Here is a 15,528-nt window from a genome sequence, read left to right as displayed (position 1 = left end):
TATGAATATGGGATAAATGTCCCCATTTAAAAAAAAAAAATTAAGGATGTGCATAGATATAAAGGGCAACTGCAATATGGGATAAGTGTCCCCATTTACGTGGGCTTTGAGATTCAATTTAAGATTTTTCCCAAATGAACACTTTATACAAAAAAATTGGTGCTAATAGACCAAGAGGCTATTGGTATACTGTTTGCTTCATGTGTTTGATATATTGTATTTAGTTTTAAAACTTGAAATTATAAATAAAAACTTAAATATTTATATATAAATAATTTATTTAATTATTTAATATAAAATTATATAGCTTTTTAGAACATCTTAATTTTTTAATCACTTAGACAATGCTGTAGCACTAGCTCTGATATAATATGAAATTAAAGGGGCTAAATATGATTTTAAAAAAACGCTCTTACTTAATTAATTGTGAATTCGCTAAAGATATTTTGATTTTTGACAGGGATATATCTGAGAAAAATACAAATAATTTAGTCTGCCAAGCCGATGGTTAGACTTTTAAGGGCCTTCATTTTGCTTGCCATCTAGCTAGTACCAAACAGTCAACGTAACTAAATGTTTAGATAATGCATGCACGCATGCAATAATAACAGATGCAATTCAGTCTGCCAAGCCGATGGTTAGATTTTTTAAGGGCCTTCATTTTACTTCCATCTATATAGTACTAAATAATCAACGTAACTAAAGGTTTAGATAATGCACGCACACATGCAATAATAACGGATGCATGGTCATCGTTGTTTGTATTTTTAATCTAAATTAATTTCCTCAATAATAATAATAATAATAATAATAATAATAATAATTATTATTATTATTATTATTATTATTACTATTGTTGTTGTTGTTCTAGAAATTAAATGTGGACGTGAGAGTTCTAGATAAGAAGAGAAATATGATACGAATTCCCTTGTTGCAAAGGTAGTTTCTTAAATTATATCTTTATTTTTATTTTTTTTATTTTGATGAGATGTCAGGTTATATAATTAAAGACAACTTCATCTCTATTTCTTTTTCTATAAATATTTTTAAAAATATAAATGTTTGTATTTATCATAATAATTATTTTAGTTTAATGAAACATTCACATTGTTTAAACTCTCAATATGTAGATTTATGTATACTCTTTCTTAATCCTATTAAGATATTTTTGTTCTTTATTTAAATATTTGTTATTTTTATAGATATATCTATCATTTTTTGTACCTAAATTCTTATGCGTCTAAACTTATCCCAAATATTTAGAGTTATAAATCCCAGTGTTCAAATTTCTAACGGAATGCATTTAGATTTTTGCATACAAGTTTTTTTTTTCAGCTAATTGCTAATTAATTAAGTGCTCTATTTCAAATGTGCACGAGTAGCACACTCTTTAGCTCAAAATAGGTGTAAAGTTTCATTAAACTGCTTAGTTCTCTTGACAAGTATGTATTTTTTTCTTCATAAATGCTTAGATATCTTATTTCACTGTAGAACTATTAAAGAAAAAAAATATTCATTTTACTTAACAAATTCGTAAAATATAAACTAATAGCTTAGATTTCTCAATGGACACACTGTGTTACATATTGTTCCATAATCATTTATTAGATATAATAAGTAAATATTAGATATTTTTTTAATAAAAATCTAATTTTATAAAATTACTTAATCTCTTGAAGTATAGTCTTTTGTTATTTTTTCCGTTTCAGTTCTGTTTTGATACTACCTATTTATTTTTTGTAGATGTTTTATTTATCAGTTTTTTTGTTCTGATCATATTGAATGGTCGTGCTAGTTGTGTTTATCATTTTTATTTCTGAAATAAATTTTAGTTTATTCATTTGAAAAAAAAATACTCAATGAATATATGAGAAAAAAAAATAAATTAGTACCCTATCCATCTAGATTTTATTATATTAAAGGACATGTGTTTTAGTGGTCCTTGACATGTGTGGTTTATAAAAGATCATTTGTCATCTTGGTGGTCCTTGACATGTGTGATTAATAAAAGATCATTTGTCGTATTTGTCGTGAAATAAACAAGTCAATTTTTCGGATGTGCTAAAATATGTCCATTCAATTTTAAAACTTAATTATTAAAAAAAAATGTTAACTGGATATTTATATGCAAATAATTCCTGCATTTATTTAATATAAAAGTATATAGCTTTTTATTATGTACATGTTAACACTAGTTGCGATATCTTGTTAAATGGACTAAATATAAGTTTAAAAATTAGACTTGCTTAATTGATTAAACAATTGTGAATTTGTTAATGGAATTTTTAAGTTTCTCAAAGAATTTTGTGAGAAAAAGTACCAGCCATACGTTTTCAGGCCATTCATTTGATAGCACCAAATAAATTAATGAATAATACACGTGAATATGAAGAGACTTGTGAATGCATGCAATAGTTGGCACGTGCTCATATTTTAGTCCGCCGACCCAATAAAACCACAAACCCTGCAGCAAATCAACAGTTGACACGTGGTTATGTTTGGAAATATCATCCGCACGTTGGGTTTCACCCCTCGAAATATCAACCCTTTCAATAAATGTCAGTTTTTTTATTTGTAATTTTTTATAATAATTTTAGAAATTATTATTTTAAATTATTTTTATATCTAAATTGACTTCCCAATGGCTAACTCCATCTAGAGTCTCCTTTGATCTTCTAAGCAGAGATCCTTTCTACTATCTGAGGGTTCTATTTATTATAATTGTTTTTGTTTTGTTTCTTTTACACTTTCAATGGATTTTTTTATATTGTCATGTTGATGTGTGTCAATTTCTCTTTGTTCATACTCACTCTTTTTTTTCTTTAATAAATTAGTAACTTTTTTAAATGACTTCCATATTTTTGGGTGAGATGTTAATTACATCCAGCCATCTTAATTATTTTTATATTTAAGCAAACTTCTATATTTTTTTTGGTGAGGTATTACATCCACTTTCTGATAGGAACTCTTGTATTTTTGTTCTTCATTTATTTTTATTATTATTACATAAATGTTTTTTTTTCTTTTATTTTTTTATGTCTAAATGTTTATGTTTTTTGCCCTAATTATATAAAGATTTTAAAAGATCAAAGTTTTGTGTATAAGGATGGATATGTTTAAGCTTTTACCTTGGTAGGTTTATATATATAATTTCTTGTTTTTTTAATTAATGAGTTATTGTTTCTTTATTTAAATATTTTTCATTTTAATTTAAAATTTTGATGTTTATATGATGAGGCATCAATCTTGATGAGCAATAAAATATTAAAATCTTGATGAGCAATAAAGTAATACAATTTCTGCATAAAGAAAGACTGGAAGTGATTTTTTTTTTATTATTTCTATTATAATTGTAAAAATTGTGTAAATGAAAATTTGCATTAGTTTTTATATTTTAGCATTTTAGTCTCTTATAACTGTTAGTGGGAAATTGAGGAGGGCCTTTCCCTATTGCCTGCTCTTTTCCTGGCTTGTGGACCATGACCTGCTACCCAACACTTAGGACCTAGTTATTCTGTCCAATGTAATTAGAAGGATAGTTTCGTCTTTCTATCAATATTAATTGGGAACATAAATAACTTATAACTAGTTGTAATTGTTTCAAGAGTTGTAGCTTGATTTTTATCAAATTCCCAGATTTTTAGAACCCTAGGCTTTGGGGTTTTGGTTGCTTCAGCTAGTTTTTCAATCTTTATTGGTATAAGGTCAAAACCTAAACTTATTCCAAATGTTAAGTATTTTTTAATTTATTTTACTGAATGGAGGGTTTAGATTTCTAAAAGCAAATGTTTAGTTTATGTGCTCAAGTGTTTAGTTATCATACAAAAATTATTTTGTTCATATACCCAAATGTTTAGAAGATAGTATATAACTATCTAGAATATTTTGATATAAGTCTAATGAAGTGTCTATTTTTCTCTCTGGACATACTTTAGATGCCCTGTTTCACAACTCACAGGTAAGTGTAACGAAGAGTATATATTTTAATTCTAAGTTTTTCACTTGACCACTTAGATTTCTTAAGATATATTTGTCTCTTCATAAATGCTTATGTTAAACATTTATACATATATAAATGTTAGCTTGCATATTTGTAAATTTCACCTGGCTATTTAATTAGATATGTTTTCCTGGTCATAAGTTATCTGGTATCCTTCTTTACAATTAAACTTAAACAGAAGTATGCATTAATTTTTATTTGCAGAGATGTAAATCTTGAGCTAATTATTTTGATTTCTCAACAAGTATGTATTTCCTTTTAGTATATAAATATGTGCTTAAGTTCCTACTTCACTCTTGGTCTAAGCAAGAGTACGTATGCACTTTAGGGGTAAGGGTTTAGGGTATATTTCACCAAGTTGTTTAGATTTCTAAATAAATATGTATTCTCTCTTCAGAGGTGCTTGAGTTCTCTATTTCACCGTAATTATATCACTCAAGTTCATGTATGTACATATTAAGTTTGAACTAAGAAGTATTGTCTAAGCTTGTTTTAATCCTGACGTGTTCAACCAGATTGGAGTGAGCTTGCGCGCTACTCTCTTAGTTTCATAGAAAAAGTTTGTTTTGTTTTATTTCGACAATAGAGATAAGCCCTTGCTAGGAAATTAAGGAACGTGGCGGAGTTAATTATATATGTTTCATGTGTCCTCGCCTTCATTTTAGATTATTGGTGGTTTTGAACCTGTCATCACCTTAATTTTCTCTCTCCCAAATGACCCAAATTAACACTGCTTATAACCACCCGACTTAAATAATTTTGGTAGCTTAATTATAGTTAAGTTAAAATAAATAAATAAATGGATAAAATTTTAAAAACGTGCACCATGCATGATCTGCTTTCTGGAGACAATTAATATTGAATAATTAGCAACAGTGATATATCGGAGTCTATAAAAGGAGCTGGGGGCGAGAGGGAGAGAGCACGCACCAGTCCACACTACTTTCCACATATACTGCTCTCCAAACTCGATCCAAATGACTACTTCCAACATAACCCACTTTCTTCCTTTCCTTCTCCTCTTTGCTGTTCTTGCAGTCTGGATTAATGGCTCTTGTGCCAAGGTCCCAGACGAAGACGACCACGCTGCCTTCCTAGGTGCACCCATTTGTCCCTCTCCGGATAACTCTCTGTACTACCGGCCGGTGATCGGGATCCTAACTCACCCCACCGACGGTGCAGGCGGGAAACTGAACAAGACCTCCTATATCCCTGCGTCCTATGTTAAGTTCGTCGAGTCGGGTGGCGCCCGCGTCATCCCTATCATCTACGACGAGCACGAAGATACCATCACCCACGTAATTCCTTCTCATCTTCATCTCCACCTCACAATAAATTAAGATTTTGTGAATAATTCACAATTTTATTGAAAAAAAAAATATTTTCTTGAACTTTTTTTGATTACTATTTTAATGTTATAATTATAATGCTTTTTATAATATTATTAGTTTGTTTCAGGTGGTGGCCGTTGCTTTTTTAAATCCAAAGAGGTTTAGATTGTACTCTAATTATTTCTATTAATTATTGTTTTATAAGGATGTTAAACATTGTTAGATACTATTGGATAAAAGTGCGTGAATGGACAGCAGCGGTCAAATATTATGGTACATTTTTAAATTTTAAATTTATCAATATATATATATATATATATATATTAAAAATATGGATATGGACAAATCACGGATGAATCTTTTGACATTCATATTGAACCATTGACTAGAGAAATAAATGAACTGCAAGTCTTTTGTTGTCAGGGGTAGTTAATATATATATATATATATATTAATTTGAAATAATTTCAACATATTGCCCCTTTTTGAGAAAATATGCCATTTACTGAGTTCTATAAAAGTATTAATAATTTAATAATTTACAAAGTCATTCCATTTTATTAATTATTTAAATAAGAGTTTAAATGTCAAAGTAAATATTATTTTTAAAATACAAAAATTAATTCTCTCTCGAATTGACCCTTAATTAAAGCTACTAATGGAAAGGTTCAGAATAAAGTGCGTGTGGGTTTTTGCAAAACTGGGAAATATATTTAAAACTTAATTCTAACACACTATATCATCTTAAATCTTAATTATATTTTCCGCTTTAAAGTCAAGAAATAAAAATAAAAAAATAATTGACAACATCCCCAGACGTGTTACTAATTTTTGTATTGTTAAGAAAATACAGAAGTGGTTTTAATTGTTTGGAGTTCTCTAAATAACATGGTTTTTGTGCAGAAACTTGAGTTAGTGAATGGCGTGCTGTTTACCGGTGGATTCATGACATTACCCTCTTACACTAATGTGGCAAAGAAAATTTTTCAGGTATGACAGTCACATTTATGGCAATATATATATATATATATATATATATATGGTAGAGATGTTCTCGATTACAAATTTATTGCAGAGAAGGAAAACTGTGTGATGTATATATATATATCTGTATGGCTAGTTGCGGTATGTTTGTTGTATGGAGAAAGCTACTGATATTCTTTTCTTCTGTTTCCCAGACAGTTTTGCATAAAAACGAAGCAGGGAATCATTTTCCTTTGTATGGAATGGCCTTAGGCTTTGAGCAATTGATCCATTTCGTCGGCAAGGTTCCTGTTGTTCTTTTTTATTTGAAATTAAGTTGATGTTTAGTTTTGTACTATCTCAAGTTTAGCATATAGCATGCCTTTCAGGTTGAAATATGGGGTTGCTCTTTTACTGAAATCCTTTCAACCATGTTATGAAATTCCAAATCTTTTGAAGTCATTGACATACATATATATATATATATATATATATATATATTTTTGTTAAGTTCATCTTATCTCATTAATTAATCTACCTGTGTTTCTGAACTAATTAATGATTGTAGAATCCTAATATCATGGAGAAAATTGCTGCATACGATCAGGCATCTAAACTTAATTTCTACACTCGAGACTTAGGAGGAACTGTTTTCCAGAGGTAGGTATCTGCTCCAAAGCTGTGTGCCAATATATTTACGTATGCATGCTATTATTGAAACAAAACATTCAGAATTTTATATCCGTTTATGATTGTGTTTCAATGATCAGTTCTGTCATCCTGATTTTCTATTGTTACACTGTGATATGCTTTTATGAACCATTTGATTTAACATGAAGAGCGTTGTTTTAGCCTAATTTATGTTCACTTTGAAGCATGCTTTTCTTTTTGTTTTTGTGTTTTTTTGGTTTTTTTTTTTCCTTTCTATTTAGCATAGATCATTCAAGCTCTTCTAATTTTTATTCCTTAGCTTAGCGATATTATTTGAATTGTAATTTTTCTGCTGCTTACGTTGAATTGATTGCCTTTTATTATGTACAATGCTGAAGCTTTCCTCCAGAGTTATTGAATAAGATGAGCACAAAATGCCTTGCCATGCACAATAGTGGGGTGAGTTTTGAATAACAGCACTAAATATATATGCTGAATATTTACAAGGTCATTCATGTTACATGAAATGTATATAATTGTTTCTTTTGCTTCCATATATAGATATTGTTTAATCCATTTATAAAGATTCAAAATCTTTGCTTTCCAGCATTTATTCATATAAATGAATAGTGCACTGATAAAGTATTATTGTTTATAATTCATAGTTGTGGTAAATGGATGCCTAAGTTAAAGAGGCAAAGTATATGCACACATGAACCAAGGCATAGCTTAGTGGTTTCTTATCTTACTTTTTTTCAAGCACAAAGGTAAAAAAATAAAAAAAATATTTATCACCAATTTATAAATAAAAATAATAATAATAATAATAATGTATGCACACATATTGTTAAAGAATATATATTTTTTCACAATAGCATTAGTTATTACATATCCCACACTTGAACTAAAAAAAAATTGACAAGTGAATAATTAAGAAGGCATATTTTGTTTTTTTTTTACTTCTCATCCTAGTTGTCACTGTTAGATAGAAATCAAGGACATTTTACGAAATGTTACCAATAATAAACATCATAATTCATCTAGAATAGAGGGATGTGTGAAGAAAGAAGACAAGATATCATAACAAATCAGATATTATAATAGAAGCCACACACTCAAAACAAGTTTTGTCCCCTTTATAGAAATTGACTAATTCTATTGATAAGAAATTCCCATTGATAATACTACTAATTAACAAGCATATTGTCTTTCAATGACAATACTAAAACACATATATGATTTGCTTGGAATGTATTCTCACAGTTATACTACTTAGATTTTAGTGCTTTTTTGGATTAGAAAGACAGCTCACTAAAGACTAGCTAGTTCCCACCAAATCCAAGTAAGCAACATTACAAATTTATTTTCCATTAATATATATTAATCACACAAGTTCATGTAATGTAACACTTTCATATGATGCATTGACTGAACACATATATAGAAGCTTGATGACAATGAGCTCCTGTTTCAACATTGCATCCTTTATGTCACATTTTAGGAGATCTAGTTTATATCAATTAAATCTTGGTAATAATTTGATCATGCTGATTAATTATGAAAATATGGCAGGTTGGTATTTCAAGAGAAAGGTTTGAAAAGAACAGTACTCATCTGCCTAGCTTCTTCAAGGTTCTCACAACCTCTGTTGATGCTAAAAATAAGGTATGCAATTTGAATGCATTTCATTAACTGCATGCGAACCTATAATTTCTTTAACTTGATTAGCTACTGCCAATGTCTGTATTCAATCAGGAATTTGTTTCCACTGCGCAAGCCTACAATTATCCTATAGTTGGGTTTCAGTGGGTCCCGCCTGTATGTTTTAACCTTTATTGTATTAACTTTGAAAAATTAATTAATATTTCTAATTAGCTAATAGAAAATTTTACCTGCCTTGATACAGAAAAATGCTTTTGAGTGGGGAAACAGAAAAATACCTCGTACTGAAGATGCAATTCGAGTTACTCAACAAACTGCCAACTACTTCATCAGGTGGCTATTATTTGATTTTCAATGCTTGGGAGCTTTGTGTTTAATTGCTTTTTACTGCATTAATCTTGCAATTCTAATGTAATAGACCACATAATGCCAAATTGCCAATATTTTTCAATTAATTGGAAATGTTTGTCTGTGATGCTACTGAAGACAGAAGAAAATTTTTTAACCATAGAAATTCTAGTACTTAAATTTTAAGCTTGCAATTCACTTGATCACCTCATGCTAATTAATGAAGGAATATCCTCAAATTGTAATATTCCTGAATTGCTTTCTATTGTTCACTTATTTGTATCTGTTCTTCAGTTCTATTCTAGGAACGAGAACTAAATACCAAATATGATCAGTTAACTGAATGCAAACTCTTAGAAGAAAATAACTAATTTCTTGGTTCTCAAACTCTACTGACTGATACAACCGCTATTATTACTTTTTCATTAGATAACATTAAACAAATTGGCAATTGAAATCAGTATTTCTCTTTTAATTTATGCAGTGAAGCGCGGAAATCTAAAACCAAACCTGATGAGACTGAGGTTCTAGCCCATCTCATTTACAATTACCAACCAGTTTATACTGGAAAAGAAGGGTAAGGAAGTGTTAAACTTTGTCTATTTGCAATCAGCTTAAAGATTGTTGTTACAATACTTTGAAATGCTAATGCTTGTGTCTCTCTATGCTTCAACTCTGCAGCAAAGGATATGATCAAGTCTATTTCTTTCCTTGATGTCTCAATGCACTATGTTTATGTTTATTAAAAGTGCTTTAATTTAATGGACGTTGTATGTTTGGATGTCTAATTAGTATGTGCTTTATGTGTAAGAAGTCCTTCCAATGTGTATCTGTATCAGTGTATGTGCACTTGTAAGTGCTTGTAAACTGTAAATTTACTATTACTTAAGGAAATAAAAAGCACTTCAATAATATTTGTTTATCATTTTGTATGTTCCTCTTGTTTGGTTTTTAATAAAAACCAAAGAAATGGTATCCTTAATTAAAATTTATATCAAGCTTTTATATAACATCAAACTTTTGTTATAACCCAAACACCTCAAACTCCTACTAATTCATAATTCCCAACAATTTTACATAAAAGAAAACATTATTAACATCCATAACAACAATAACCAAAGAGTAAAAATTATTATTATTATTATTATTATTATTATTATTATTATTATTATTATCATGAGGCTTCAATCATTCAGATTGGAACTTCTACGCAGGGAGTGAGTCAACCAACTCGGCGACGACAACGGCACTCGGACCCAAGCCGACCCGGGCTCAACTCGAACCAGACCTGGCGAAACACCTTCACGATTACATCGTGGTGCTCATCAACCGAGTTCTCAATGCCAAGTGACAAGCCAGCAACCTCTTCTGGCCGTCCGATCCTCTTCTCCAAGATCATCTCCACCATCGATTCTTTATAGTACTTCTGGGGATCACACAAGCGCTTCACTACCGCGAACCTCTCCTCTCCAATCCCCTCCCCTTTCTCCTCCGTCATCGCCGCGCGGGGCTGTCGGATCTCTCAGTCTCATCGTGGATCGTGAGATCCCGGCGAAATTCCGGTAATTCGAAGTCCGATCCAACCGATCTAGCCATACGGCGGCCAAATTTCACCCTAGTTCCCCCAAGCGCAGTCGGCTCGGCGAATGCGGCTCGATCCAACGCCTACGGAGTGTTGGAGAGGTAGGCGGATGCGGATCGGATGGCGAGCGGGTGGGGTTTGGGGTTGAATTACTTCAGCTTGGAGATCCAAAGAGAGAAAGGAGTCGTTTAGCATCGGAGCGGTAAAACCATTCTGGGGACCTGTCGACTGTTGTTGCAAATACTCCATGGATTTAGCAATAGAAGCCAGTACTGATTGTTCGATCAAAGAGATCCTAGCTCTCTCGTCTTTCATACGATCTTTCTCCTCTTTTTGATCAAAGACCGCCATGACTGTTTCCATCTTAATAGTGCGATCCTGGAATCTAGTTGTTCTCCGCCATGATTCAATGGAGAAGAAGAAGAAGAAGAATGAAAGCTCCAATAAATGTAATGAACTGAATCCACAGATTCACACAAACTCCCCTGAAAAAGCTTCTTGCTCACATTCATTCACCAGTTTTTTTTCCCAAATGAACGGCTGCGCGTTTATGAAAGTAAGTAGTTTTGGGAAAGAGGAGCGGGCGAACCCACTAGAGACCCAGGGACGTGCACAAGCCTCGGTGGAACAAGTGGGAATGGGGCCGCGCTCACATGGGCGCTGAAACCACCCGTACACAACCACTATTCACAACTCCCAGAAATGTGCCCTCAGCCGAGAATCGAACTCTCACCACTCGGTGAGAGCTCTATCGGCGACCCGTGTACCAATAGACCCGAAAGTAAGTAGTTTGTGTAAGCTTCGGAGTAAGTGGGGAAAGGGCCTAAACATATATAGAGGTTGAAACCACTCACACATAATTAATATTCACATTATCAAAAATATCTCTTCACCTGTGATTCAAACTCTCATCACTATTTATGAAAAGTTCTAATGTGAATCCGGTAATTAATAGACTTTATTGTTAGTTTATTTAGGGGGTGTTTGTTTGGAGGTATTTAGTTTTATATGTAAATGAAATTACTTTACTTTAAAAAATTTGTTGTTTGTTTGAGTATATTTATAAACCAAATGTTAGAATTGGAAGATAGGAAGAAGAGACAGAGTTCTCACAGAGATACCAAGGTTACTGAGAAGCAAGATACACTATATTGAAGCTAATAGAAACATAAAGCAAAGATTCAAATATAAAGACTCTTAAGTTGACTCAGTCCCTAACACAGCACACAAACATACAAGAAAGATAAAAGACAAAAAATAAAAACATAAAGGTAACATCCAATGGCAGCCCAGCAATTCTTGAGTTGTCCAATCAAATTCCAGCAGGATCTTTGACAAGTAAACGGTCAGCTCTTCAGAGGTATAAAGTAACCATTCTAACATGCTCCCTTTACTCTAAACCTCTAACACCCAGTTCATCTCTAAACTGTTCGAATTTGTAATTGGGTAATCCTTTTGTGAAGACATCCGCCACTTGGTCGTGAGTGCTGCAGTGAACAATGCTAATAACTTCATCTTTTATCAAATCACGAATGAAGTGGTATCGGGTGTCGATATGCTTCGTTCAACTATGATGAGTGGGATTTCGAACTATGGAGATGTCCGAACTGTTATCACATCTGATGATTGTAGGGAGCTCCTATTTCTCATTCATGTCTGCTAAGAGGCAACGTAACCAAACAGCTTCACAGGCAGTGGATGTAACTGATATGTATTCAGCCTCGATTCTCGATAGTGCAGTTATCGATTGTTTCTTTGAACACGAACGAGATCTTAAAGAAGAAAAGCAACTGGAGTACCGAAGATATGCGAAGAGCTAATGCTAATGGAAAGGCTCTCAATGCAATTTTTGGAGGTGTTGATGACAACCAATTAAAGTATATTGCAACATGTGAGTGCGCCAAAAAAGCTTGGGAGATTCTTCAAACCATTCATGAAGGCACCAACTTGGTAAGAGAATCTAAACTTCAAATGTTGACAACCATGTTTGAGAATCTCAGGATGGGAGAAGATGAGACCATAGCCATGTTCAATGTCAAATTGATGGACATAGCAAATCAAGCCTACCAGCTCGGTAAGGAATACTCGGATAAGAAGCTAGTCCGGAAGACTCTTAGATCGCTTCCAAGATGATTTGATGCAAAAATCTTAGCAATAGAAGAAGCAAGAGACATTTCAACTATGAAACTGGATGAGCTGATGGGGTCTTTGCAAGCATATGAGATGAATCTCAATCCTGATAGAAGAATAGAAGATATAGCTTTAAAGGTTGAAACAACAAAGCAGAAGGAACTACTTCAGGGTGTTGAAACTGACAATGAAGATGAAGATGACAATGATGTTGCTCTTTTGACAAGAAAGTTGCGAGATATGATCAGAAAATACAAGACACAAGGTAAGAGATTCTAGAGTAAAGATGCTCCGAATAAAGAAAAAGAAGAAGTCGAAGATCATCTCATGAAGATTAAGTGTAGAGAATGTGGATGCTTTGGGCACTATTAAGCCGATTGTGCTAACACTCTCAGGAAGAAAGGAAAGTCACTGAATGCTAGATGGAGTGATGACTCAGATGGTAGCACTGAAGAAGACGATGAAGGAAGTCTAACCAACTATCATACATCTTTTCCTACTGTGATGAATGGATCAAATCGTGTTGCAGAATATGTTGCAACATCAGCTACAACATCAACTGAAACTGACAGTGAGTTCAATGAGTTAACAGAAAATAATCTTCTTGCATGTTATAAACTCATGATGAATAAATTCAATGAGATGATGTTGCAAAATCAATAGTTAGAGTAAGAGTTGAGTGATTGCAAAGAAAAGTTGCAACATGCTGAGAAGATCTTGAACTCCATGAACAAAGGTAAACCCAAGCTTGATGAGATTCTATCTGTTGGAAGAACAAGCAAAACCCGACATGGTATTGGGTATGTTGGGGAAACTTCAAAAGTCAAGACAAAAAGTTCAGAAGTTATATTTGTCAAATCAACTACTCAACAAAATAATGATGAGAAGCAAGTCGAAGTAAGGGAAGAACTGAAAAGTGAAGTGCCTGCATGTTTTCATTGTGGAGAGACTGGCCACATAAGACCCAAGTGCATCAAATTAAAAGAAGACTTGAAAAGTGGATGAATAGTTGGACAAGTACAAGCCGTCATCAAAAGGAAAGTCAGAGGAAAGACTATAGTAATCAAGAAACTATGGATCCAGAAAGATAAAAAACTAAGAGAAAATATAGAGGTCTCCAGTTCAGAGTTGAAGATTGTGAAAAATCAGACAACTACAACATTATGTTACAACCAGCAAAGTGTTGATTGTGGTACTATGAAGTCAACAAACAAAACACTCCAACGAGTGAAAATCTCTTGATGTCTCTCAAAGTTTAAAAAAAAAAAAAGAAATAAAGAGGAGGGAAAATAAAAATATTCAAAAAAAAAAATAGAGGGATTATTTCTTTTGAAAAGAGATTTTTTTTTAAAATATGAAAGGGTGCCTTGGAAGTTATAACTAATTAATGGGGGCATAAAAACCCTAATATCCCAAATTGTTTCCAAAGATTGTTTTTGAAATCAGGAGAAAGAGAAGAAGAAGACGAAGACAGTGAGAAAAGATGAGGATGAAGAGGATGACCCGCCGTGCTCCAGCCACCCCACAAGAAATCACTGCCCGAATTGCGGAAATAAGGATGAGAGAGACCGATTCTAAAAGGAAGAAGATAGTGTCACCCAAATTGTTAAAGGGAAGAAGATAGTGTCTAGAAAGAAGGCCCCGTCAAGGAAGAAAACCCTGAAGAATGAGAATGTTAGCAAGTCCAAGAGGAAGTCTTTCTCAGATATAAAAGTAGAAGTCTCTCCAAGGCTCAAGAGGAAGTGTACTGAAGCTGAAAAACAGGGGGAGAAACCATCATCAAGTTTTAAGAAAAAAGAAGAAGGCAACCCAACAGGCAAAAGACAATGATGAAGACAGATTCCTTGATGAACCATATAAGAAGAAGTTTGAATCTGTTGCAGAGAGAGGTATTGTGGTTGAAAGAATGATTGATGAGGTTGCATTTGAGAAGTTTGGACTGACCAAGTTATTGCAAGAAAGGAGTCTGTATAAGTCTGCAACATTTCCAGAAAGTTACAATTTGTCTCTAATGCAAGAATTTTACAGTAATTTTCTGTCATCTGACAAAGGTATCACTAGAGTTTATGTTCGAGGTAAGTGGATTCCTTTTACTCCCGCTTGTCTGAACAGATTCCTGGAGTTTAAACCTGAGGTGAAAGGCAACTATGTAGAAGGGTTTGAGTTGAATGAAGAGGTTCTGAAAGAAATTACTGGAGGAAGGACAGAGTCATGGGGAGAAGAAACAAGGCTACCGACTTCCATCCTCACAGCCAAGTACAATGTTCTGTTTAGACTTGGCATTCAGAATTGGTTACCAGCCCCACACAACTCCAGCATAGTAAAGGAGCTCGCGCTTTTATTATTTGCTATTGGAACTAGCAAGAAGTTCAATCTGGGAAGGCTGATTTTCCAGAATATTGTGAAAGAAGCTGACTATACAAGCTCCTCAACATCACTTGGGTATCCTGCACTGCTGTCACAGTATTTGTTACAACATGGAGTACAACTCAGGAAGGGAGAAACAGTCACAACAGTGAAGAAGCTGAAGATTTCTCAGAAGCTATTCAGCCCAAGTAAGAAAATTGATTTACCTGTAGGAGTGTCTCCACCACAAATGCCTGAAGATGCAGAAGAGGCGAATCTGTTGGTTGAAGAAGAGTATGAAAAGCTTTTGAAGGAACAACTAGAAGATGTGGAAAGGAGGCAACGATGATTGTCTGCAGAACTATTCATCATTGCCCAACAGAAGCAAAAAATCCTATCCCGCCTAGAAGTCCTCGAAAAGAAGAAGAAAAGAGAAGCTGATGGCCACAACTCAAGGGGAGATGAAGACCAGGAAACCTGAAGATAGGGGAAGTTGCTGAAGATGGTATAACAAA

The 15,528-nt window shown here is 33.1% G+C and overlaps 1 protein-coding gene across 1 annotated transcript; it reads left to right on the top strand.

Moving 5' to 3' along the window:
- The first annotated feature begins 4,920 nt into the window (after window positions 1-4,920).
- On the top strand, window positions 4,921-9,867 carry LOC120275937 (gamma-glutamyl hydrolase 1-like). The gene is made up of 10 exons (XM_039282665.1): window positions 4,921-5,298; window positions 6,235-6,321; window positions 6,510-6,599; window positions 6,863-6,954; window positions 7,344-7,404; window positions 8,518-8,610; window positions 8,701-8,763; window positions 8,852-8,940; window positions 9,440-9,532; window positions 9,637-9,867. The coding sequence occupies exons 1-10, from the start codon at window positions 4,978-4,980 to the stop codon at window positions 9,668-9,670; spliced, it is 1,023 nt and encodes a 340-aa protein (XP_039138599.1). The 5' UTR covers window positions 4,921-4,977; the 3' UTR covers window positions 9,671-9,867.
- Window positions 9,868-15,528: the final 5,661 nt, after the last annotated feature.

The sequence above is a fragment of the Dioscorea cayenensis genome, chromosome 14 (genome assembly GCF_009730915.1).
Source record: "Dioscorea cayenensis subsp. rotundata cultivar TDr96_F1 chromosome 14, TDr96_F1_v2_PseudoChromosome.rev07_lg8_w22 25.fasta, whole genome shotgun sequence".
Classification (NCBI taxonomy): domain Eukaryota; kingdom Viridiplantae; phylum Streptophyta; class Magnoliopsida; order Dioscoreales; family Dioscoreaceae; genus Dioscorea; species Dioscorea cayenensis.
This window is presented reverse-complemented; position numbering and strand designations above follow the sequence as displayed.

What these genes read in the sequence shown, in the direction of transcription:
- LOC120275937 (XM_039282665.1), top strand. Translation starts at nt 4,978, where the DNA reads ATGACTACTTCCAACATAACCCACTTTCTTCCTTTCCTTCTCCTCTTT. An exon ending in TGATCCATTTCGTCGGCAAG is followed by an intron (nt 6,600 to 6,862) that starts GTTCCTGTTGTT and finishes TAATGATTGTAG; the next exon opens with AATCCTAATATCATGGAGAA. An exon ending in GTTTATACTGGAAAAGAAGG is followed by an intron (nt 9,533 to 9,636) that starts GTAAGGAAGTGT and finishes TCAACTCTGCAG; the next exon opens with CAAAGGATATGATCAAGTCT.